Source organism: Rhyacophila brunnea, unplaced genomic scaffold (assembly GCF_057557595.1).
Source record: "Rhyacophila brunnea isolate RB1 unplaced genomic scaffold, BYU_Rbru_1.0 scaffold_2, whole genome shotgun sequence".
Classification (NCBI taxonomy): Eukaryota; Metazoa; Arthropoda; class Insecta; order Trichoptera; family Rhyacophilidae; genus Rhyacophila; species Rhyacophila brunnea.
The window spans coordinates 38247778-38275488 of NW_028232859.1; the positions used below are offsets into that span (position 1 = coordinate 38247778).

The window sequence follows — 27711 nt, forward strand, 5'->3', positions numbered from 1 at the left end:
AGTACCCATAAGCAATCCTTGGTAACAATGGTAGATACCTATGTACCCACCCCGTAAAAATCATAAAATAAAATTGTACCGATATAAGATCCTTAAAATAATACACGTAGGTACAGTAAAAACGAAACAATAATGCGGTCGGTCGATAGTGTGCGTGCATATGGGGAGCCGTGATAAATGCCTGGACCGCGTATTTGTGCATATACGTATCATTGTTCCGCATCATTGTTTCGTTTTTACTGTGCCTACCTCAATCTCAGTCTTCAATCTCTTTGACCTACCTACTTTTTTGTTCAACGAACCTACAATGTGAAAGAGGATTAATTATTTTATACACTTGAATAAAATATTTTTGTTTTGAAAATTGACATCCTCATTTTTAATAGTAACCATCCAATTCCTACTACAAAAATAAAGGGGAATATATATTCGCACAATTGAATAGACTGTTTTCACAAAGCGCTGACAACATTTAAAAAGATGTTCGTCACATCGGAAATGGATGATATTCACAAATCAACTACAACACTCAAATGATCGATTTGCACTAAGAAAAAGTAGTCTTCACGTATCAATATACTATTGTAACCAATTAATCGTAAAAGAATACAAATACTATGAAAATTAGGTTTAATGATTTAATTTAATTTAATGATAACAATATTTTGGCAAAACATAAGTATGTATTAGGTACCTACATACTTTCAGATTCAAATAATACTATAAATACCTATTTAGAAAGTGACGTTAATTAAAACTTAGGTAATTGTGCCGCAGATGCCGTCATGAGCTTTTATGTTTTTTTTTTACGAAAACAGTTTATTCCAGTAGACAATGATTGCCTTCTAATAAATTGTATTGCTGCTACAATTATTAGTTTGACATTTGTGAATTTCTATCTTTTTTTTTGTGAAATCATTTAATATATGTGAAAACTACTGTTATTTTTTTTTGTGAATTTTGATTATTGCATTGTGCGATTAATTCACACCCAAAAATAAACAGCTTGATTTCGGTGCTGCCAGTTAGTATAATTAAGAATTTACTTTTGTCGAGCACGGTACTTTCAGAGGATCGACGTATCCGTTTGCGTGTCATTTTATTGAAATCGTTGATAGCGGCTTTCGGCAATGGAGAAACTTCGAATATCACTGTATTTAACCATTTTATGTGTTATTGGTGTATATGGTGCAACTGTTGATACGGTTACTAAAGATATAGTTAACAAACATGTTGAAAGAACTATCGATATATCAACACAACTTGTAAAAATATCATCGAAAGTGACCATCGAAAATGTTGGGAAAAGTGCATTGAAGAGTTTCTTGGTTGCGGTGGAACCGTCATTCAAAGATAAGTTGGCGTATATATCTGTGAAAGACAGCTCTAAACGCGACGTTCGTTCCATTGATACCACCGTGCAAGACAAAGCCGATGGCAAGTTTTGGAGAGTCGAACTTAAAGAAGCATTGCAACCCGGCAAGTCCGCTATCTATCAAATCGACTCGGTTTATTCCAAATCTCTCACACCTTATCCGTCAAGCATCACTCAGAAAGAAAAGCAGCTCGTGAAGTATTTCGGAAATCATTATTTCTACTCCCCTTATTCAACATTATCTCAAAAAACGACAGTTTCACTTAATTCCAGAAATATTGAAAATTACTCAAAACTAAAGCCAGTAAGTCAATCTGATTCGTCGATTACCTACGGACCCTATGAAAACACACCGGCATATACTCTGGATGAATTGACTGTACACTATGAAAATAATGCTCCATTCCTGACTGTCACAAAAATTGAGCGTCTAATTGAGCTTTCTCACTGGGGTAATATTGCTATTGAAGAGACAGTCGACATGTATCATTCCGGTGCTCTTCTGAAGGGGTCATTCTCCAGATACGATTATCAACAAGATTCTTCCAGCGGAATGTCGAGTGTTAAATCTTACAAAACTTTGTTGCCCGCATCTGCCACTGGAGTCTACTATAGAGATACGAATGGAAATATTTCTACATCTCACATGCGGGTCAAGAAAGACGCTGTCGAACTGGACCTGCGGCCTCGTTTCCCATTATTTGGCGGTTGGAAAACTCACTATACCCTCGGTTATAATGTTCCCAGTTATGAATACTTGTACAACTCAGGCGATCAGTATCTCCTCAAGATGCGTCTGATCGATCATATTTACGATGATATGGTGGTAGATGAAGTAAATACCAAAATAATTTTACCCGAGGGTTGCACAGATATCAAATTGACTACTCCATTTTCTGTCAGTAGGCAACGTGATTCTCTACACTTCACTTACTTGGACACCAAAGGACGCCCGACAATATCATTTTCAAAGAAAAATCTAGTCGAGAATCACATTCAGGATTTCCAATTGCGCTATTCATTCCCTCGAATTCTTATGTTACAGGAACCTATATTAGTGGTAATTTTCCTGTATGTCCTATTTTTGTGTGTTATTGTTTATGTAAGATTAGATTTTTCCATTCACAAAGAAGACCACCATAAAGAGTAGATGTATTTTTTTATTGCACAATAGTTTTAAGAGCACTGTGTTTTTACTAAAGATGTGTTCAATAAAATGAATAAGTGAAAAGAATAATCATGTTTCATTTCCCCATTCCCGCAACGACATACCTACTAACAAACTGCCTTTTGACTCTGTAGTTTTGTTGCTTGCAATATTAATAACAATAAAATACCATCTATAGGACATTCAAAATTTTACGCAATTAAATACTGTTACTGGCCAAATAAATCTCGAAACGAATGTACAGTAAATATGTCAATAAAGTTTCAACTCATCAGCATTCTAGAAAATCTAAAACATGCCCATTTGATTTTGTGATAGTAGGTACTTTGCAAATGTTTGGTGAGCGCTCATCTCTGAAGCACTGGGTCGTAGGTAAGGTATTATTACGCATAGTCCCAGTACTTTACATCAGTTATTATATTTTATTATCATTTAATAATAATAATAAAATAAATTACATCAATACTGAAACATTAACGCTTTTAAAATACTATGGAAATGCAGTATTTTTTAAAAACTAATTGTGATAATAATATATCGAGGGTATACTGACAGAACGCATTATTTCAGTTTTTGCTGTTTTTCTGTTTTAAATGCCAAAATGTATACAATTTTACGCTCTACTTCCTGGTAAAACGCACAAAGGCATAGGATATAATGGTGAGAAAATAGAAACATTATTAAATCATATTGTTATTTTTTTATTCTGATAGAAAGCATGATAATGACCTAATGAGTTCTGCGTATAAAAATACAGGACTTTTAACATGTTGTATATTGTGTTTGCCATAAAGGTTAATCTTTATAATGTAGAAAAAATGTTTTTAAATCATCCATCCTTTTTGCGATTATCTCAGAACTTGTTTTAATGAGATAATGCTTTCTGTCAGTATACCCTCGATATTGTATTAAAACACTAGGTTTATATTGTCAGCTATTTACCAAAATTTGACATTTAAAACATTACAAAATAGTTCCTGGTAGTGAAAACACCTGTTGTGTCCTCATTAGATATAATTAGCATGTTATTTAAATGTGGTAATTAAATGGTCTGCGGTGAAGAAGTTAATCCATGGGCGTATTAGGTACTATGTGTACTAAGTCCAACTATAGTCAAACCATCGCACTAAATAGCAAGTTACGATGGTAGTGCTAGTTATTGATTATCTTCGAATGCAGTCCGGCAGTGGCGAAGGGTGGAGGTAGGCTGTTAAGATTCGCTATAAATAGTGCACACTAAGCTTTGTTAGTCATATGTATTTGTTTTTATTGAACTAAGACTACAATTTACAGATGGTGTTAGTTAGTTTTTAAAAATCAATTAAACCCTGCCTAAACGAAACCATAATAGATTTGGTCTAATTTGGGCAATACGACAAAATTGTGCACAATTTTTCATTCATAGTTATTTGTTTTCGTTGGATTAAAACTACATATTACATATATTTTTGGTTCATTTTTTTTAATTCATTAAGCCCTGCGTAAACCAAACTATAATAAATAAAAAATATTATTCTATCTATGAAATACTCAAAGTTATGTATGATTTAATTGCATAATTTTAGATATTTTATAGATAGACATGTATTTTTTGACTAATATCTATTATGGCTTGGTTTCTCAGGGTTTAATTGAATTTTAAAATCTAACCTACACTATCTGTAAATTGTAGTCTTATTTCAATGAAAACAAATATGTATGTCTGAAAAAGTTTAATGTGCACTATTTATGGCCTACCTCCACCCTTCGCCACTGCAGTCCGGTAGCCTGTTTCGCGGTAAATGAAGATTTTCAATTGAATATTTCATTCAAATTAATGTATTACCATTTTATAAGCAATTAGCACTATATGAACGAAATTTGCAGCTTTGTGCCCCAGCCAGAATATAGTGGACCTTGTATGATGTGTACATAAGTAAAATAAATTATCATGTTCATTCTGTGAGTGGAGCATGTGGGCCTACACAGGTAGAGGTTATATTGATAGATTTTTATACTTGTTTCTCCCTCCACCACCTGTCACATCTCCAGATCCGTTATGTAGGCGTATACCGTAGTGGTAGCAAGTCAGAGATTCTATTAAACCAATAGTTGTTAGCAATTTGTCGAACCAATTGAGTCATTGCACTGGATCAGTTAAACATTGAAAAAACAACATTCATTTATGACCATTTTTCAAACAATTTTCATATTTATAGGAAGACTGTGGGTATAAAAAAACTATTAATCCTTCAATAAAAATGTTTTCATATATTTAGCTGAAAAAATACAATAAAAATTTTGAATTTACACATTTATGCATTGGCCAAATCTTAATATTTTTGGAAATAAAATGGGGTACAAAATTCTGATGAAAATTTTAGTCTCAAATCGTTCATACAGAACAATCTTTCTGGGGCCCGTAAACGAGCATCAAAAATTGCAGATTGCCGATACAATTGCCAAAAAAATGGTGCAACTATTGCCCAGTTGCTGGGCAATGTATGGCCTGACATCAGTTTCGGGCAAGTGAGGCCGATGTATTTTGTGTGTACACGTGACTTGAGATAAAGCAACAACGGCCGACAATGAAATTTCTGCACCATAACAAATACAAAATAAAAGAAGGATTTGGATCGGGTCCTACTTAAACAAGCGTGAAACAAGAAGTAATATAAACCAGGAATTAGTTATTGATAATTGAGTAGCTTGATATCAAAGTAGGCCAAACGCCATTTTTAACGAAAAGTATGTTTTAATTGATTATTGTAGTGCAAGTGATGCTCTTTTCAAAAAAATCCACAAAAAGTATCAAAAATGGTAGTTTTCATAGAGATTTATGAGTTTAAAGTTGGTATGTTATATGAAAAACGGACACTTCTCACACATGATTGGGAGTCTCCTGTAAAATTTTGTAAATGGCGTTTGGCCTACTTTGATATCAAGCTACTCAATTATTTATTTAAAGACATTTGATGTATGTGCAGCTTTGATAGTTGGACTTTTCATATTAGGATCATTATATAGTTTGGCTTAGACGTTCCATAGCTCCGGATGTAAATAAACCTCATTAATAAGCTCCAATACCCTGTTGTTTGTCCATTTATTCATTGTGTACGTAGTGTGAATTGATGATGATTAGTAATAACACCATAATAATATTAATAATGACTTTGACTGCGTTCGATATTACATTACTTATTGTTTCACGTTTGTTTAAGTAGGACCCGATTCAAATCCTTTTTTCATTTTGTATTTGTTTATGTGATTATTTATATGGTGCAGAAATTTCATTGTCGGCCGTTGTTGCTTTATCTCAAGTCACATGTACACACAAAATACATCAGCCTCACTTGCCCGACACTGATGTCAGGCCATACATTGCCCAGTAACTGGCCAATAGTTGCACCATATTTTTGGCAATTGTATCGGCAATCTGCAATTTTTGATGCTCGTTTACGGGCCCCTTTATGATTTATACTAAATTAGTAGAAGAAGAGTTTCGAAATTCAGATGCCATAATATGAAATTTATAACTGAAATATAAAGAGGGTTTTTTTTTAATAATGTAAACAATAAATACAGCTCGAATACCACTAAAATTCAGAAGGTTTTATTCTCAATATAACAGGAACACTCGTGCATGGTAGAATACCCAACTCTGTCACAACAGCGGTAACCAAATCTGGTGGAGTGACATCATATGTAAGATTTAACGGTATGAGATCTTTAAAACTCCTCCAGTTAGAGAGAGGACTATCTTGATGGAGAGGATCGCATGTGATCAAATCATCAGGGTCACCTACAAAATAATCAATCAGAATAGTTGTACAGGAACATACTTACCATCAACGTTCCCTCTAATTTTTCTATTGTGTGTGCGGATCATCAACGCGTCTGAGCAGTGTCACTCGTCACCTGGTGCGGTAAATTTACACCCCCCCCACAAACACACACATAATTTTTTTCATTAAATTTCATAATTAACGTACAAAATTAGCATTTTTTGCACAGATATACCCATACTGCCATCAACAATAATTATTATTAATGTATGAAACCGAGACTTTACTTGAGACCGTAATTAGTCAAAAAAAATCTTTTTTAATGACTGCATTAATGCATTCAACAAATTCGAACGCATAATTTTTACTACGCCGGCTTTCGGGAATATCTGTGTATGATCATGAATATCTTGTACATAAAGCATAGAAGCGTTTATTTTTATACCCATTAGTCCATTATCAATTATTAACACTAGATCGCAACCAGATTTTTTGCACTAAGCAATCTCAATTCTATTCTTTCGTTCTTCGGGAGTTTCTGTCATTATTTTCAAAAGTCCACCTCTTTTTAATTTTTTCAATTTTGTAATAGAATGCCGGTGTACTTTTTGATTAAAATGCCTTTTTAAAAGATACAACCTCCATTCCATCCAATTCTTTCCAGACGTGAATTCTCCTTGCATATTTGCTGCGGAGCATATGATGCATTTGACACAATCATCTGTTTCCGAATAAACAAATATATCACCAATTCTTACTTTTTGTGAATGCATTGAAGATGGCATTTCTGTTTCAACGATTTCAGAGAGCCATTCCAATTTAAATTTATCGGATGATTTCTTCTTAACACTATACGGTCCGCGAATTTTTGCGACGTACCTACACCAATATCCGGTATTTTTAAATGAAAATCAACAAATTTCGATCACGAAGTTAAAAATGCCATAACTTTTGAACCTATTGATATATTTCAATAAAATTTTCAGAAAATACTTAAATATATATCAATGCATCAAATTGTGTCATTTATTTAACACTTGTCAACCTCTGGCCCGTGTTCCATAAAGGTAAAGTATATAATTTGTAAATTTTCGTAAATTGTTTATTATATGTTATTAGATTAGTTCAATTTGTTAAATATAATGTAAAGGAAACAGCCTATTGATATAAAGCAATCACAATATATTATTTTTTAATTAAAAAATGTAATAAAATATTCAAATACAAAATGTTTTACACCGCTATAGAATACGTATCAATTCATTTTTAGCGCTACTACTCATATCTCTGATTATCAAATATAATAAAATAACAAAGACTTCACACAAACTGTGAAGTGTTTAAAAATAAATGCACATTCATTCCTGAACGAACACTAATCTGATTTATTGGTTTTATGGGTTTTATGGCTGAGGCAGTGCAGTGGCGTGCATATTTTAGAGTAAATTCAATTAAATAAAATGCACGCATATACATTCCCACCGCTTATTACAATTTGGTATTTTTGTAAGAATCGAGACAATCCAATAACAGTGCAGAGGCGTGCGTAAAAAAATCATATAACAAAATCTATGAGCAATAAATTGTAAAACAAACATCTACTTATATTCCATAAAAATATTTGAATGAACACTCAATCTTATGGATAATACCTTTAGATAAACTGGCTAGGCACAAAATAATTATTGGCACACAATAATATAGTGTACGAGTAGATTTAAAACAAATCAAACACTAAAGCTGAAATTATTTGAAATAGTTTATAAAACTATGAATGTAAAATGAACTAACAACTAATACACTTTTTTAAATGATAAGAAAAGCAATTACCAATATGTAGATGTAGAGGTACTTTACACTCTTTGGACATGTAAATAGGTTCTTTTCGAAGTTTATGTGAGGAACACACTTCACACTTTCTTCTTAAACGTTTATTAGTTGCGGAAATATTTGATTGTGACTGAAAATTGCGGAGATATTTGATGTAATTTTATACTGCCTATACTTTGTAATGAAGTAGGTGAACTGGTTTTATGGGTTGAATCTGTATCAGAAGATATAGAAGATGCATGCGTTTCCGCAACATCAATTGATTCAGATGTCTGTATATCCTCGATCCAAACTTTATGTTCAACAAAAAATCGTGAAATTTTATTTTTCATTATTAGTGAATTGTAAATATCGCAATATTTGAAAAACCGCTTACGTGGCATAGTTTTCGAAAATATGGGAGTCTCTATAAGTGGATTTGTCGACCAATAAGACGGAGTCGCTTTTCTGACAATTCCCATTATTATCACCAACCCGAACCCCTTTTTTAACTCCGACATGGTTATGTCCACTCATTTTTTAGATTTAGCTTCAGGACTTAAATTATCAGTGTCAAATGTTACTCCTGATAATCCTTCAAATAGCTTGTTCTCTCTCGGCGGAGATCCTCAGAATCACTCGCGAAATATTTTGTACGTGGGCGTGTTCTCAAAGGAGCAGATGAGTCTGTTTCAATATCACTAAAATCTCCGATATATTCACAGTCACTGGGAATATCTGACATACAATCCGCATAGTTTTCTTCTAAAAACGATTGGTCCTCCATTTTAAAAAGTGTTTTTGGAGATAAAACTAATAAAAAATATATATCCTAGCTAAAATATACTTAGATTAATTATTTTTTCAATGAAATTAGTGCAACAAATATAAATAATAATAGCTATTATTTATGCAGTTACACAAGCAATAATCTCCCGAAAAAAGCGAACGAAAATAACAACGCGATAAAGTTCACATTTATAACTGTTCTCATTTTCAAGATAAAATTTCTATCATGGATGATGAAGCATGGTGGACGTTTCATGGGTAGTAAACCATTAAAGACAAAATATCAAATAGCACGCAATTTCATAGCTAAAAATCGCGTTCATTTTTTTAAAAAAGAATGCAGGTTCATAGATGGTTGACTGCCACTGAAAAGGGTCGACAATTAAATTTGGAAGTTGAAGTGACGACACTGGAATATAACTGAGTGTTTATTACCTTTTTTTGTTTATGTCTCGTGATTCACCCGCCTAGAAACGGGCTTGTAACTAATTAAAAATATGGTATAGGTACAAAAAATACTGAATGGTATTACGTCCGCCATCTCTGTAAAAACCCCGAAATATTTTTTTTTCCATCGTGATTTTACTTCTTGCACATGTCATTCAACCATCTGTCGATAGATCTTGCAACCAAATATTAAATTTCATATTTATTTTTCACAATAAAGATATGCGTAAGTTAAAACGCCACGTCGGCGTCACCGGACCGTAACGTTCGGCTCGCTAAGGACGCCAATGTGGCGTTCCCGGACCGTAAAGTGTTAATGATCGCATTTGAAATATCACATCCACTCTTTTTTGACATTTTTAAGGGATAAGTTATTAATTAATTGTCCAATTGTACTCAGTGGCGGCCGGTGATAATAAAATTAGGGAGTGCAAAAGTGATATTGAAAAAAAATCGGCAATAGCCTTCGTGGTGGAGGTAGGCTTTTACTTAAATATAGAATACATCTTGGGGGTTGAGAAATGAAACGACGCTTACATTCACGGACAGCATTATTTTTTTGCCAAAGTTACAAAGTTCAAACCTCTGGTATGATAAGTATGATGCAAAAGGCATAGGTCCACACTCTTTTCGATTGTATTGTACCTAATTATATTTTATATGTGCTGACATAGTTGCCACGTTTGTCACTCCTATCTTCCATAAATCGTAACGGATTTAAGTATTTTAGACATGTGTCATTGAGAAAATTCCGCAAACCCCTCATTTGTGTAACCCCGATAGGTAGTAGGTACGTGAGTCATGGGCATTACATTACCCTTTCGCTCTTTTTATCACATTCTTCTCATATACTTGCTGTATCATTTTGATAAATACTATGGATCATTTATATTCCAACGGGAGATCACTTGTTACTATCTGTTAAAAAGTTGCTACTACTTTTGTACACCTCAACTTCAGCATTGCACTCTAAATGGGACTGATTTGAAAGATATTCAGCATCAAAAATAATAGTATAAGTAGGTACTTACGTAAAAAGTTGTAGTACCTACCTACATATTATTTTGCAAAGGTTAACAGTATATATTATGTTACTTAAAATCAAACGTTTACTTTGCTGTAGGTATATTAAAATTATTTAGTCTTCAATTTTGAAATGTAAAATAATTATAAAATTGGAATTTGTATGTTGAGATTGCTATACCTAACATAATGATCACAATATTACTCTAATCGATATTTTGATCGATTCAATTTTATATGGAATCATACAACGAAGCATTTACCTCATATAACGTATGAATAATATAATAGTATTTTGAAATACTGCGCGGGAAACATTTACCTACTGCATAGGCGCGTGAATTTATTATTATAATATGCGCCAGTCGATCGCATCGTCATCTCTCTGCTAAGATTGGAAACTCTCAGGGAACACTGTACCAATCGATGTAATATTCGTATGCGTTCACTGAGCTCAGATCGGTGAGTGCAAAAAAATTTCTACGGGCAGATGGAGACAGTTCAAATTCTGCACCTTCTACAAATACTAAGAAAGTCGTACATGTATAGTGTAGGTCGTAGGATACACACAGGCTTAGCGGCCGGCGCAGCCGGTCAAAAATACGACAGAAAGTACTCTGTGCATGCGCGTATAGGACGGGCGACAAATTAAAAATATTTTACAATAATTAATTAATACAATATGTAGGTATTTGAACACGTACATATTATTACATATAATAATTTGGGAGATCAGTGCACCATTTGCTCTTATACAAGAGCCGTCCCTGATTGTACTATATATGTAACTGTGTAAGCAATCGTATTGTTCACTTGAATTGTTTGTTACATACACTGAACACATCTGTAGTTATTACTAAAATCTGGCTAAGGAAACTTTCTTTTACAATATTTTTGTGGGGGATGAAAACGTGTGTGCGGACACATTTTGGTAGGTGTGCGCGCCTTACAGGGAACATTGCTTACCATCATACCAAAGAACACCAACTAAAATTATAGCACGGTTGGGGCAAAACTCTACGAGAAACGCTGATATGTAGATCAAGCACTTGCTTCGGCAATGTAATCGTGCAACAGATAAGAAAATATTTTTATGAAAAAAATTGACTGTGTACTACCAGTGATACGGGTAAACAACTGTTTGGAATACACTGAGGTAGTGTGTTAAATAATAAAGGAGTCCATAAACAGTTGTTGCACTGTGTCATGATTCTGTAGCTATAATTAACTAAGTAACATCAGCCACTGATGGCTGAAGACCTTCCCTAGCTCTTTCCACGTTTCACAACCAATATTTTTTTGCTGTCACGTGCATCCACTGAACTTGATGAGTATCGATTCAATGAGTGTCAGGACGTCGAATGCTATTTATTGATGAGGATCGCTTTGAACTAGAAAACATATTGTCATTGTGACTGCAATATTGTGAATGTACCATTTTTGAAAATATTCAGGGAAAGTAAAAAAACCTTGTTAGGTACTCGCAGACTTGCTGTCACATAATTATGTACTTCGATGCAGTATTTAGAATTAAATGAAAGCAACTCCACGTAGTCCATAGTGTTCATATATGATTTTTTTACAGAAATTTTCCATTCTTTCTATGCAGTATTGATTTAAGCTGATAACAAGAAAATTATTGGTCGATTCAGATATTTTAATACACCAATAATTGTCTGTTCATTTTAACAGAATGCGGCAAAGAATCGTATTTCAATATTGCAGTTACACTGAAGATATATCTTCTTAGGCAATATCTAGTAACCTTCCAGGACACCGGATTCCGGTTGACTTGAAGAATAAGCAAGCCAGGTTTCAACCTGACTGATCAATCATCAACCTGTCTCTAAATGATAATATTTTTAATGTAATAATGATACACAAACCTATTTCATTGTAGACAATTGAATCTGTTTGAACTCTTTCTGAGAATTTGTATGTTTCACAGCATACTAAGACGGGAACGTTGTATTCGGCAGCCACCTTAGCCACCAGAGCAGTTCCGGCCCGAGCCATTACATATCCGTTCGCCAAGAGGGCGCCTGCACCTAAGACCACCTTATTGATCTGCAAGAGTGCACAAATTTGTTGTTCAAGAATAAATAATTTAAACCATACTTTACTTCGTGCTAAAGTTGCGTCCATATAGATATTCTCAGTCTGGATATAGAGATAGCAAAAAGATTTGCACAGGACGATCATTTGTCGGGGCGACAGGTCGCAAGGCAGATGTTCATTGTAGGGATGGTCTGGACTGAAGATTTGGCGTGGGGCATGGCATATATACGGGAAATATGCGGTATAACAGACCACAAGTTATAAGCAAAGCGAAGATCAACATCCATTTTGCCGGAATGACGTATGTGCAGTACCCCTGCAATTCCCTCAAAACAAAATCCTCATGCCCAGACTATCCCTGCAATGAACATATTGCCTGAGACTAATCGCACCACGTCGTGTGCCTTGAGGCCATTTTTAAACCCAAACCAAACATACCAATGTAACTAGGGATGTTATATTGAAGAAAAAAGTATTGATACATACTTGGTATCGGTATCCTATTGAAAGAAAGTCTCGGTATGTGCCGATATCAAGCTAAAGTGGGTATATATTGTATTATGACTAGTAATTATTGTTGAAATTTCCATGAGTTAAGTGATTAAAGTGGTTAACCATTTAATTCAAAATCCAAGTAATTCCTCCTCACCTTGTGAAATACTTAAGTGTACAAAGCATTCTAAAACGCTTTCACATTTGCCTAAGCCTCAATGGTGCACTTGGTACCGCATTTGGCTTTAAAGTTTTTCTTCAAAATACTGAGAGATCTGTATTGTACGAAAATAAAAATATCACTCCTTTTTGACATGCCTACATGTAACAAAATCGCAGTTCACCAAATTTAGCTATGATTGTACAATATTATTTTTAATTATTATATGACCGTACTTCAGGGGGTATTCATTTTTACAACCAAGCTGATACATTAATTTATTAGTTATCCACATAACAACGGACACTTACCTCTCTCATTACAAAACTCAAAGCAGATATCATAACTAATGAGCATTTAATGTTTTTTGCCGTGAGCCTTCTGAGCATCTCTTTTCCTTCATTCCATGGATGTGCTTCAATCACAACAACTTTAAAACATTTGGTTTTTGCTGCTGTTTTCAAAATGTTCTCGATCAAAGATGAACTGAAAATGTAAGAGAATGCCGTTATTCTACAACCATAATATCATATCCGCGATTAAAGCGCTGTACGTAGTGTAATGGATGGAAGCGTGTATAGATATTTGTGTGAAAGATCGGAGGGATTCGTAATCTCGCAGATCGCCCCACATCCACAGCCATGCTACAATGGTAAGGGTATAAGTAAAGACAAATGAGAGGATATCATGAATGCGCAAGTACTGTATACAGACAAAATTAATGTAATAAAATACATTAAATACAGTTAGTTAGAAAACTAACTATGTGCATATTATAGTGAGTGGTTTACTAAACTTTTGACCAAATAGGCCATGCACAGTTAAGTATAAGAAATGCATCTTGAAGAGGTTCTGATTTATGTAGTTTTATAATAAATCAAACATAGCACTGACTTAAGTACAATAAACATATTTTGTTTTAAAATCAATGTTACATCGGTTTTAACCCTTTCTAAGCGTTACGAATCCCGACTTAGTACAACAGTGCGCGTTGTGATTTCAAGCTCAATAAATCGTAATAAATGTCAGTCAAACCTACACAAATAGAGTAGTAAAAAATCGGAGTCAAGTTCAAAAATGAGTATGACACAACCTAATATTTTATGTGACTCTAAAAATAAACATTCGTCGCCTAAATCTGATAAGAAATCACGAACAAGATTTATCATTGAATAAATGCCGGCTTATTCGAGCGACGCCATGACAGTTACGAAATGGTGCTGGACTAATGCGTCGATGACAGATGATAAACAGTTCAATATTCTTATAGTCTACCGGCTACCCAATCCACTTCATAAATTTGGACAAATATGTCATACACATAATGAATAATAATATGGTTTAGGAGTTTTATGAGCATTTTTGTCGAGTGTGTTGAAAAAATATCAGTCATAAATAGCTAGCTCATTTTTATAGCATCCAGGACATCTCAAACTGTGTAACTTTTGTTTGAACTCGCGTACACATTATGTGTAAGCACTGCAGGCTGAGTATAAATAAATCATCCTTGAGAACTACTGGCTATTTGAGAGTGATGTACTTACCACCAGTGCCTGGTTTGTACCTACCATTGACCCCGAACTGAATGGAATCGAATGACACAGTTTATATAACAAAATGGTTTATTTTTCGAATACGTATTACAATTCGTAAAATATTAAATTTCAAACACTTTTTGCACTTCTAAATGCTTTATAGTCAACACAATTTTATTTTCAAGTTCAATTGTTTTTTATTATATTACTTCGATAACCTGGTACTAGAATAATCTCTTATTTTATTATAATGACGTGATAGTAAGTAACTCGAGTTATTTTCGACTATAAATATAAGAAGAATTCTACATAAAAAAATCGTAGTCATGAATCAAACCCTTCTGAATAGTATTATAAAAAAAATAATTCTCAAGTGTCTGCCTCATGCCAGCAGACGATAATTCGCCGCGCAGTGTATAAAAACGAAGTAGCGCGGGACCTGGTGCTTGCGTAATATGACAATTTCCGCATTTATGCGAGAACGGGCGTCTGAGTGTTCGTATCTTTTCTTTATAAATGGCTGAAAACTAGGGTTAAAAAATATTTTTTGTCTGTTTTACCTAATACTATAACCAGAAAATAGTATTTAAAAATGTTAATCAATGATAAACAAAGAGAAATATTAAATCGCGGACTCCTAGGTATATTTAAATGACACCTTGTTCAAATTATTTTCCGAAACTAGAAACTATTAACTCGCGGATAATATACTAGAAGATAGAGGAATGAATGCAATTTCCAAAAGCATTCCTTTTGTAAAAATGTTTTGTAAATTCACTTTGATCAATGTAACTTTCGAATATTCTGTTTAACAGTTTACGTACCAAATAGTTTTTCAATCACTAAAAAAAATATAACATATTATATCGCGAACTCGTATCGTTACAAACACGTCAGTCAAATGTCTTCGGCGCACATGCACTAAGAAGCGATAAGACACTATATACCCGGCAAATTTGAATTGGCCGATGACTGATATTTTTTTTATCCAAGACACGCTCCCGAAAAATATTTATTTAAATTAGATAGAACCAAAGTTTAGGCTATCCATTGACAGATGTCAGGAGAAGGATGATTTCTGAATAAATTAAATCAATGTTCGAATTATTCACGCCTGGCCGAAAGCAGTACTAGGCAAACAAAAATCGAAATGACTTTAGTCAGCTGACGCGCGGATGACTCGCGCGTATAGGCTGACTAAAGTCAGTTGCCGCGTTAGAAAGGTTAAAAAGAGCTTCATTGCATTACCAAAACGTATCCCTAAGCAGGGTTATGCCACGTCATGTTTGCATGTACGAGGTCTTGATATTGGAATTCTCCGTCGTGCAACTTATCAGTGAGTTTCTGTATTTGTGTTTCACGTAGGTATCTAATTTTATTTTACGGCCGGAATATTGTGACTTTATAGTTTATTTCTTTTATGATAGTTTTGAAATCATTACTTGTAGACTTTTGGCAAATTATTATTTCGTAATTTACTGGTACAATTTCGTGTCTTTTTATCATTGTAATCTGTATTGTGAGTACCTATTGATTTATTGAGTACTGATTGTTTGATTATGAGTGTCCGGACTTATTTCATTGGCATAGTGTTAAACTTTTTGAGTCAAAATGGAATGAGAATCAAATACATCTGAAAACGCCCAACTGATCGAAGATTTGATGTGCAGGGTTGGCCTCACTGTTGAATCCGAAGACAGTGACTTCGATGATGAGGAACAAGATGTCTTGATTCCCACTGTTAATGAACCTGCTACAGTTTTGCAATAGAAAGGCATTTTCTGGTAAAATTACCTCCAAGTTAGGAAAAACCATAACAATGGCGAGATGTGTGGTGTGTTTATCCAAAAAACTACTAAATGAATCAATGTATCAGTGCAAACAGTGCAAAGTGGCTCTCTGTGAACACACTAAGTGAACCTTGTTTTGAAGCATACCACACAGTAGAAGACTATTGATTTTTTTTTTAATTTCTCATTGTATTTTTGTATAATTTTAAGATTAAAGTTACATATTATAGAATTACTTTTCATAATAATCATGTACGATAATTTTCTGTATAAGTTTTGCGACAACCCTGACATTTTGTGAACGATTTGGTTTTGATTTTTTTGGATAAATGGTGGCGCAAATGACACATTGTGTATTTATTTGGTTAGTCATTATGATATACTATCGATTCATTGCCAAAAAATATATATTTATTAGGTTTTATTTATTCAAAGAAAATCGCGGCCATCCTAATATGTCCCGGCACATAACCGGATATACTAACCATCCATAAGTCAGAATAACATCGCCATCAGATATTTTGTTATATACAGTAATGGTTATAGCTTTTCCGGCTTTTCGTATCTGATCGTCTATGTACGTGTCGATGGCAATCTGAAGTTTGCCTTTTGCCTATGAAACAAAAAATAACACCATTTAACAAAAACAAATCATAAAATAAGGAAATTATTAAATATGGTGGCATATAACTAAACTAACTTATTCTCATTATAATATACAATAGTGCCACACACACTTACACACATGTGCCAGATAATACATATATGTTTAAAATAGATATGGTGCAACTTACATCGGTTTCTTCAATATTATTAGGAAGTTGAGTGAGTTGAGATTTTATATTTTTTAAAGCATTGTTCATGGATACGGCTAGTGGTCGGCAAGAGTTCAAAAAAGCATGACAAGGAGCCAAATGTGCTTCGAAGCCACGGGAGAATTCAACATTTGCCGGAAGAGTGTAGTCTTCAACAACCTGGAATATAATTGATAAAATTAGTATATTTGTACAAAATTTGCCTACGGTGGAGCGGAGAATTCCAGGTCGGGTCCTGATCGATGAGTGACAGGTTCGAAACATGTTATTTATCTTGTTTTATGCCCATTATTATGTGTTTGTATCCAAGGCAGGAGTTATGCGAATCGCCAACAAATAACTATCATAAAAATCCCATAATATAGGTACCTACTTCAACTAGATATCTTAGGGCCTACTCATACTGATACTTATTTAAATAACTCAGGTTATGCGTTACTCAACTGAGTTTCAGATAAATAGGAAATAAGATCCTATGCATAACAATAAACAGGTGGAGTCCCATGCGACGAAATTGAAGCAAGGATAACAGCTGTACGTATTTTAAACAGAAATCAAGTAAATATAGTTTAGTTGTTTCCGACAAAGCAAAATTGTTTTAAGTAATAAGTGTACACAAACACGAAAGATTAGCAGTAATAACATGTTTTATTATACCATTAAATCATGATTGACATCTATTACACAGATCCATTAGCGACTAGTGTCGCAATACTGAGATGACTTGTGTCCGCAATGCGTGCATTTATTCAAATAACCACTGATGTGGTTCGTAAGTAAGTATTGTGTGTCAATTATAAAAAATAATTGATGGAAAATTGTTATTTTAAAAATGTCAACACTTCTTATCGCAGAGCGACATCACCATGTGAGTTACTGTTTTGCGACTTGTCATTCCACTTTCATCTATGCATTAGACCACTAGAGAAGAAATGGTGACATATTGTGTTTATTTGTTGCTAAATGAATAAAATATGTATAATATATTACTTGTTTTAATACGTTGAGTAAGGCAATACAGCGAGCATTAGATCCCATTACAATTCGAGATGCATATTGAACGCCCAGCCGGATCACAGCAGGGTGAATGTCGCTACAAACATTAAATATAAATAGAAAATAGTACATACAATAAATAAAATTATACTATGTATTCACAAGCTATGTATACATTATTTGTTCATTTCAACATCCATTTCGCTTTAAGTATATAATACTGGTTTTTAACACTGATTAATTTTGCACATGCTTTAAATTGAATGTGTAGAATGCACTCTGTCAACTGTTTACACTTGTATGTCAAACAGTTTCCAATTTTTCACAGGAAGCAGTATTGCCATATTTTATATGCTGATAATAATACAACGATGTAAAAATTAAAGTATTTTGAAAAAAACAATAGTACACGGAATATTTTTCGTTTTGAATCCTTCAAAATTATAGTGTTTTTTACTTATTCGGCGTAAAATTATAGTATATTATAGGTACATTTTTCGTGGAATCATTCGGTTGGCAACACTGATTGTGATGTTGAATAGAAATCCAATGGTAGTGGCGCTACGTGCCCAGCACTAAACGGCCATTTAGAAATTGGTGGCCATGCGATGCGTTCCTCTTGTAAATGAAAAAATGCACTAATGTAGACATAGTTATAGACCATCTTATGTAAATTAAAAAAAATTGTATCATGTGGAAAACATATGTATAGCAATTATTTGTATATATTTAATATGATTTTATGAAATTGGTTAAGTTAAAATACTTCTGAATAGATTACTAAGGTTTGAATGTGGAAATTTATTTCACCTCATAAAATCTTACTATTACTAAACTTACTCTGAGTTTAATGGTATAGCGGCTTCTCTCTCTGGATACAGATGATTGAATAATTTCACTCTGCGTTGGTTCGGATTAATCTTGGATTCATTTTTTTTTGGGCTTCGTATTTTATCCTAAATTGAGATAAAAAATAAAGGATATTTAAAAATGTTTATTACCTCAAACCGGTCACAAAGATCAATTTGTAAAAATAATACCATACGCACATTTTTAAATTCATTTGCGCACTTTTGTGATGATTCACAATCAGAAATCTAGTGAATAATACTGAATTCAACAATCATATATATATATACACCCGATCCTCTTTTTGCACAGGGGATTCGTACCAAATACTACCGTGCAAAACAAAACCGTGTAAAAAAAGATTAGGTGCCCAAACGAAAATGGTAGATAGGTTCCATTACTTAAGGGGGGACATGCTCAGCGTAGGTCAAAATGGAGCTTTTGTTCTATTTTCAAAGCATGATCCTGGACATACCTTAATCTATTTATCTAATTTTGAAGCCTTATTATCCTTTATATTTATTTTAAGCATTTGATGACTGCATAAAATATTTTTATTACGAAACTCAAAAATAAATCGAATTTATTTATTATTTATACATAAAAATACATAGTTTTAGATTTAAATTAAATTTAGCACAGAGAAATATATTCATTCAGTGGCACTACTTGACAATAAACTTGCCCGTTTACTGCTGTTTCTCGCTGGCGAAAAATCACTCTCATCGCTGGAAATATTTAATGATGCTGACGCCGAAGCACGCGGCGCATCTCTCGTATTGAACCCAAAGTGACTGACTAGTGGCGCCATCTATGTACGTATGTATGTCTGGGCAGCATCCGGTGACAACATGTCATGTATGCACCAGTGGCGTGCGGTCCATACATACGTATTTTTATTCTTTTTAGTTTTTTTAAACCGTGTTTAAGCAAAAAAATCAGTGTAAATAAAAAATAATCAGTACTTTTTAAAATCGTGTTATTTCGAAATCGTGCAAAAAGAGGATCGGGTGTATATCATTGCGGGATATATTAAATTTATACTATGTCTTACCGTCAAATAGTATATATAAATCTTAGTAATTGCATTGTAAATACGTTTAAAAGTTACCAATGATTCCATACAATTTATCTCATAAAGGTTTCACATACAATTTATCTCATAAAGGTTTCACCTACAATTGTGTAATTCAGGTTATTTTTGTTCATTTTTAAAATGACAATGATTTTTTCTTGTAACTAAAAGGTTCAAGCAAGTTATTTGATTTTTATACAATAACAGTATTGTTTTAATTCTACAATTAATATCCCTTCTCACTTATATCGTAGGGTGGAAAATATATGGGCACAATATCAAAGATAATATCACCATAGTAAATCATCCATCATCTGCAAATCCATTGTCATTTTATAATTTGAAGCAGATAATTAGGTACATATTTCCAATACTGCGATTAGCCAAAGACATTTTGGATTCTCTAGTGTGTATGCGCATCTCTTGTAAATATTTGCCAGAAATATCAGGCAAGTCGCGCAACCAATTTACCTGTTGTACGATCGGTGGATCTTCTCACGTTATGGCATAAAATTGAAGTTGCCTATAGAAACCACAATGATAACTACTCATGAATCATAAGCATGATATAGTGCAATCGCGGTGTACTAACATGACATACCTTACTGAAGTTATATTATATTAGAATTTTACACAATGAATTAACTGCTGAAATAGTGAAAAAATGTATTGATTATAAAAATATATCTAAGTAACTGACCTTGGTATTGATCTTTTGAATTACAGTTGACAGTTGTTTTGGTGCTAAAATGGTAGCAGTGTCAGGTTTAATTTTTTGATTAGGGGCAGCATTTTTCTTAGGGCCCTGATTCTGCTCCTTGGCAGCCCTTTGCGCTTCTTGTATCGCTCTCCTCTCAGCTTTTAATTCCGCTTTGCTTTTTTCTTGTTTTTCTTCAACATTTTCCTAATGAAATAAACATATTATACATGAAGAAAATACAATTGTAGTATCAATTGACATAATTTTTTTAGAAAAATTACACTTTACTAGTTTTTTATTTGAACATGTCCGATCCTGATACACTGCACAGAGTGGAAGTTTGTATTAACAGATTTTTGTTTATACGAGAAATGGACGTTAGCCACTTGCTTAACCTATTAGGTCGATACTCTTGACTCCAAACACAAATTGAATACGTGTATTAATTAAGGCGCTAAGTACCAAAATAATAAAAACTGACATTTTTATAGAAAAATGTTCTACATACCAACGCCAATCACTTCAACTATAGTCTAAGTGCCTCAAGCAAGTCAAAAAAATACAGCAAAATAATTAAACCTGTCGACGTTGTTAGTCCGTTGGCGTGTTTTATTTATAATGGTGTGTTGACACTTGCGAGTTCTTAATACCTAAAATTATAGAAGCTGCCGTGATTGCTTCACACTGTAAAACTACATTTTTCAAAAGGTCTGCTTCATGAAATTTTACTGCAATGACTCGGTATTTTGTAACTACAGGCAATACTACTTTTTGGTACTTAGAGCCTTATTTAATACACGTATTCAATTGATAAACAATATGTCGACTGTAGAAAGGAAAAGGGTGTACTTCTCAGTTTTTTCAAAATAGTTTTTTATTGGATAATTATGTTGTACATGACTAAATACACAGTGTCCGAAGGATGTAAAGAACAAACACCAATTTGTTATCTAAATTTAGCCGGCAATTTAAAAAAAAAAGAAGTGAAGTGGGAAAAACGACTTAACCATCATAATTGTTGGTTTTTCTTTAATTAATATCAGATTAGGAATATAAATACCAAATTATTAATTATCATGCACTTCAAGGTTATGTCTAAAATTGTATTTGAACTTTGACCGAAAACCATAACAAAAAAGGTTTTTTGTGCCTCCTGTAAAATTTGATTTGTGTGGATCACGCCCCTTTTCCTTTCTACAGTTGATCTGTATATACCGTATATATATATATATATGTATAGGTACAGTAGAATTTTGATTATCCGGACTAATTGGGGATGAAAATAGTCCAGATAACGATAAATTCGGATTATCAAAAAAATAATAAGACATCTACATATCGTCGGTAATTTTCTACTAACACGTATCTCAAAAAACACAACTTTTGAGGAGAGGCAAATAACAACTTTATTCTCTCAGTTTTTAAATTCAGAAATAAATTTTCTTCTATGAAATATCCATTTAGTATAGTTACACATATTTTCATGAAAAGAATGTTGTTTCTTCAATCTATCGCACTATACTTTCGACCGATCAGTCATATTTTCGGAGATACGAGAATGCGTTGCAACTTTACTGTGAATCCACATGAATTCCACAATATTACTGCAGTAAACACGTATCTTGACTTACGAGAAAGAACTTCAGTATAATCATCTGACAGTTCAGTATTTCAGTATTTTGTGAGTATACAGGAGTTCAGTATTTTGTGTACTTACAAACACGTAACTCAAGATATTAGTTTATAATATTTATAAAAGTCTTTTATTGTGATACGAGTTTTATGTCATTGCTTAAATCTATTATGTTATAGAGATAAAGTATGTTTTGAGATATATGTTAGTGGAATATGTGCGTATTCAAATTCTGAATTCATTACATCAAACAGCTCAAAACTGACAAAAATTGAGATACGTGTTTGTAGAAAATTATAGGCGATATTTCACTTATTTAAAAATTTTTGAAAAATCCTCTTTTTTACTAATTGTATATTTTGTGCCTTTTTCGTATAATGACACGAAACAAATACTAATTAGAAAAAAATCCTAGAAAACAAAGATTGGCCTAAGTGGAATTAAACAAACATCTGTCATTTTCCGGGACAGTGCTCTTGCCTTTAAGCTATCGATGATTGACGCAAATTATTTTTAATAATTACATAGTACCTGAGGTACTTACCTGCCAATCGAAGGCCATTGGCGTTGTAATCAAGTAAGGTAAAGACATTACTTATAGTGGTAACCTTGAAATTGCACAGATTGTGATTTCTTCTACTTTGCACGAATTTAATTATTGTCATTATTTCCGACTGCTCTAACATGAAGCGTATTGTATCGCTTTCTCTCGCTCGGCGTCGTTCTAACCACAGTAGGCGCTCGGTAATCCGGCGTTCACTAATCCGGCACGTCCAATAGTCCGGCATTTTGCAACTCAGCTCTCCTGCACTATAATCCAGCAGGTTTCACATTAAACTGCCGGATTACAGAGCGAAGAGCCATCCGTTTGGCAGTTCGGTGCCCGACCTTGACAGATTATTTATTATTTCCTATAGAAATCCAATAATCAGGCATTTCCTACAATCTGGCATAGGTAAAAAAATATTGGTGCAGGATTACCGAGCGCCTACTGTATGTCATATTTTTTGTCAATATGAACTTCTCACTTATGTGGTACAGTCGAACTCTGTTATTACGATCTTGGATGTAATGAGGAAACATTCGTTGACATTTTGGTTTATGATTTTCTCCATACATTTATTTACTGTTATAACGAGCAACTTATCGGATATACCGAGCTAAAATACAGTTAATGTGTCGATCGTTTAAAAACATTTCAACCTTAAGCAATAAAATCCGATCGGACAGGATGCCGCCGGGGTCGGATTACGCTTATGACACTAGTTAAGTGCCTAAGTACCTACCTAATTGGTGTTTTATTGGCGTATTTTATTTTATACCTATTGGCGCATATGGTTGAAAAATTCAAGGTTTGTGTAGTCCTTAGGTACCTGGTAATGAACCAGTGTTCATTACAATAAACAACTTATTTTGTAGTTTATGAATGCCTTGCTTGTTTCAGGGATTTTTACGATGGTTTTAAGATTTCTTATTTTCAACTTTTTGTGTTGTGACCGCTCATTTAAAAATACCTATTCTCTGATATAACGAGCAAATTCAGTCGGTCCCATCTTCCTCGTAATGACCAAGTTCGACTGTATGTTTATTTATCATAATTATTGTAGCCGACATTACGGCGTTAGCCAAGTATTCATTAAATTATTTTCTAAATTTAAAGTAGTTTACAATATAATTTAAATCTTGTGTGGATTCAGAATTGAATAAAAAAATAATAATATCATCGTTCACGAGAGTACAATTCAAAGAATGACTGAAATGCTTACAACATGAACTGCTGCACCTGTTAGGGGTATTTTTTTAACTGCATCCGTTTGTTCACTTTTAGTTGGAATTTCTTTTTTAGGCAGGGCCTTACTGTTGTCGGCGACAGTTTGAACATTTTTGTTAGGCACCACATTGGGTTCCGCTTTTACTTTAGTTTTAGCGAGTTGCTTTGCTAATTTTTTTGCTTCGCGTTCAGCTTTTATTTGATCTCTTGATTTATCAATCTCAACAAGACCTTGCACATTCGATATTTTTTCAATTTTAATGGCGCTGACAAAATCAGTTTCATCTCTACCTGATGTATTAGATACTTTTTTATCTTTATTAGTGTTATGAGCCATCATTGTTGCTCCTTCACGATTTTTTGATGACTCTGTGAGATCTTGATGTTTTGAAATGATCGTTTGTGCAGTATCTAATGATGTGTGCGTGTTGTAAGTCGCAAGGTTTTCTATATTTGAAATGGAGTTCTCAACTTTCCCTGGAGGCGATTTAATCTTTTTAGGACATTCTACTTTTTTGATCTGATCGCCAGGCAGTTTGTTTTCTATATTTGAAGTGGAGTTGTCGACTTTCCTAAGAGGCGATTTAATCTTTTTGGGACTTTCTGTTTTTTTAATATGATCCCCAGGCGGTTTGTATTCAATGTTTAAAATGGAGTTGTCAACTTTCTGAGGAGTCGATTTAATCTCTAAGGGGCATTCTACTTTCTTGATCTGATGACCGGGCTGTTTATCATAAAGATTTAATTTTATGGTACCCGAATGAGATACACTCGAATGCTGTGAAGCTGTCCCGACTAATTTTAAGTCACTCGCAGTTTCACTTTCTTTAGAGAGACTTTGCGTCGAGATAAGATGTTTATTCTGCAGAGATTTCTTTTTCCGAAGTCTTCTGCGTTGTGATGGAGATAGTATTGTCTTTTCGGGATCAGCTGCTGATATGTTTTCCGTTTGTAAAATATTTTTATTCAAAACATTACTTTTCTTTTTGATTACAGTGGGGATGTTTTCTGGAAGGTTCACTGTTTTTTCAATATTTTTTTTCTGAAAAAATTTCGAATACATAAAAACATTAAAAACTAAATCTTTTTATACAAAAGCAAATTCACATTACAATAGAACCTCGATATAACGGACTACTGCGGGTGAGGGGGTGTTGTTAAAGCCGAAAGTCCGTTATATAGAAACACCAAAACTCTAAAATTACGAAAATGTGTGTAATTTAATTATAATTGAATTTGGTTATCTGACGAATGGTCAATAAAATAAATGTTATTAGATAAGTACTTGGATTTAAACATGTATAACATTAACAGGATGTTTTTAACAATTTTCACAATTTATTGGATATTTTATTTTGTCTGTTATATCGAGGTTCTCCTGTACTTACTTTTCTTGCCTATTAACTAACAACAAACCATATAAGTATTTAGCGTATAACCATTCATAATATAAAAGTAAAAGGATTTTAAATAAATTATAGTAAAATAATAGAAGTATACGTCGATAAATTAATGTAATTAAGTATTAAGTTATTTAAAAACCGTATGTAAGATTTCTATTAAAAACATACAAACAGTGACAGCATAATAATTTAGTAAATTATTACCGGCAGAGTGTACTCTATGCATAAAGTAAGACAAATACTTAGATCTTAATTGAAAAGGTATTTATGTACTAATTTACAATAATATATTTAATATTATAATATAAAATTTTACAAAACTCGTTTTTTAGAAGACAGTCATTTCTATCAACTAAAATACTAAATTTGTGGAATTTAATATTATTCATATTACTTACACTATCATAAAATATATATATCAGTGATTAGCAATGTTTTATTGAGGGCCAAGTTAAATACTAAAAACTTTTAAAGACGATAAAATCTAATTCATTCTTCGGCATATAAAAAACAGCCTTTATTAGCCGCATAAAATCATTCCGTGGGTCGCTAATCACTGATATTCATGAAATTAATATTTTTTACAGTTAATACTTGGAAGAAAGCTGTTAAAATAGAATGCAAAAGCAAAACAAACAGTCAGGGCTACTTTTTGGGCCACATTTTGTCTCATTTGGCCTGGTGTCGCTTATTGATTTAGCATATTCAAGGTATTATTAGCAGCAAAACAAAATTGTATAAAGTGTTTCTGGTAACACCATTAATAATATGAGTACTCAAAGTGAAAAACAAACTGACTAGTGCACACTATAAATATTTTTGTTGATTCATATGATTAAGTATGATGATGATATAATTATTTACAGTATAATGCTGCACAGATTTCATAAAACTTCACACCATACTGATGGGCTAAAGGTGTCTTTTAACTGAACTAAACGTGTTGTCAAGCAACATATTACTTTATACTTAACAATTGACAAGTTTTTGTCAGCAGTAAAGTGGACATATAGGTAAGTGCATAATTATACCTTATGTGTTATATACCCACACATTGATACTATTGTGAATTGATTTTTAATTTGGATATGCAGAAAGAAAGTAGGTTGAAAGACAAATGCAAATATGCTAAGAAATGAGTAAAATCAGTTTTTCAGAGGATAACGACACCCGAAGAGATCATGGATAATCTTGAGACGTAGTAAAATGTGTGATTGTAAAAATACAATAAAGCTTACATGAATATTGATAATGATGCAAAATTAAAACTGATACATACTTATGACGAATGATTTTATTATTGCGATAAAATACTTAGCCTGATACCTTACTAGATTCCATTTCAACAAAGTGGGTCCAGTGTTGGCTATAAAATAACAACCTTTATGAAATATTATTTGATTCAAAATAACCTCAAAAACATATTGGTATATTGATTAGGAAAATAGATATCAACTTACCAAAATTAAATTGCTATATTCTAACAACAGTGGTTAAAAGTGTTTCTACATATATGTCGTTATTGCACTATTATACTAATCAAAATAACCAGATACACGTCACAATAAGATAAAATTAATATTCACCAAACTTCCATGATGAAATCAGAAATGAAATTATGACAGCTGAAGTCAGTGTTGGCAAGTCAAAATTTAAAATTCCAGTAGATTCAAAATATCAGTAGATTTTGTAAAATAATATAGTAATTATGATCTAAGACTAATAAGAATAACAATAACAGTACTAATAATACCTATTCATTTTTTATAAACAATGATGTTAGTGGGTAAAATGGCGCTCTTGGATAGAATTAGGTACAATGTTTTTTTGTCAATGTAGAAGTGTCAGACACCAAAAAAGGGCGTGCGTAAATCATTTCACTTTTATTATTAAAACACAAATATCAGTAGATTTCATGAATTTCGAAAAAAAAAATCAAAAATTCAGTATAATAATTATGGCAAAAATATCAATATAAGTAGACATGGCAACACTGGCTGAAGTTGCCAGCATAGCTGTTGAGACTATTATTATAGTGGTTTGTTGATACATTTTTCTA

At 33.1% G+C, this 27711-nt stretch overlaps 2 protein-coding genes across 4 annotated transcripts; one reads left to right on the forward strand and one right to left on the reverse strand.

Moving 5' to 3' along the window:
• Window positions 1–993: 993 nt before the first annotated feature.
• LOC147072283 (dolichyl-diphosphooligosaccharide--protein glycosyltransferase subunit 1) lies at window positions 994–2612 on the forward strand. The gene has a single exon (XM_085947574.1). It carries the CDS (start codon window positions 1131–1133, stop codon window positions 2523–2525), a length of 1395 nt encoding a protein of 464 aa, XP_085803700.1. The 5' UTR covers window positions 994–1130; the 3' UTR covers window positions 2526–2612.
• A 2161-nt stretch (window positions 2613–4773) lies between these two features.
• On the reverse strand, window positions 4774–27285 carry eIF2Bdelta (eukaryotic translation initiation factor 2B subunit delta). 3 transcript variants are annotated; one of them, XM_085947770.1, is made up of 12 exons: window positions 27113–27285; window positions 26979–27018; window positions 24245–25291; window positions 20846–21049; window positions 19062–19177; window positions 18216–18318; window positions 17205–17384; window positions 16896–17023; window positions 13397–13571; window positions 12262–12442; window positions 5956–6324; window positions 4774–5001 (listed from the first exon to the last, which is right to left on the reverse strand). In XM_085947770.1, the coding sequence occupies exons 2-11, from the start codon at window positions 26991–26993 to the stop codon at window positions 6119–6121; spliced, it is 2355 nt and encodes a 784-aa protein (XP_085803896.1). In that variant the 5' UTR covers window positions 26994–27018; window positions 27113–27285; the 3' UTR covers window positions 4774–5001; window positions 5956–6118. The 3 variants fall into 3 exon arrangements, with proteins under 3 accessions (XP_085803896.1, XP_085803895.1, XP_085803897.1); XM_085947769.1 differs by having other exon boundaries at window positions 5944–6324; XM_085947771.1 differs by having other exon boundaries at window positions 4774–5031; window positions 5916–6324; window positions 26979–27033.
• Between the last annotated feature and the right edge of the window lie 426 nt (window positions 27286–27711).

Bases quoted from the DNA above. Each gene is read 5' to 3' on its own strand.
- eIF2Bdelta (XM_085947770.1), bottom strand. The intron at 19,178-20,845 runs GTCAGTTACTTA...ATCTCAATTTAG, and splicing joins TTCAAAAGATCAATACCAAG to GATAAAATACGAAGCCCAAA. The intron at 17,385-18,215 runs GTAATATATTAT...ATTATATTCCAG, and splicing joins TACTCAACGTATTAAAACAA to GTTGTTGAAGACTACACTCT.
- LOC147072283 (XM_085947574.1), top strand. From the start codon at position 1,131: ATGGAGAAACTTCGAATATCACTGTATTTAACCATTTTATGTGTTATT.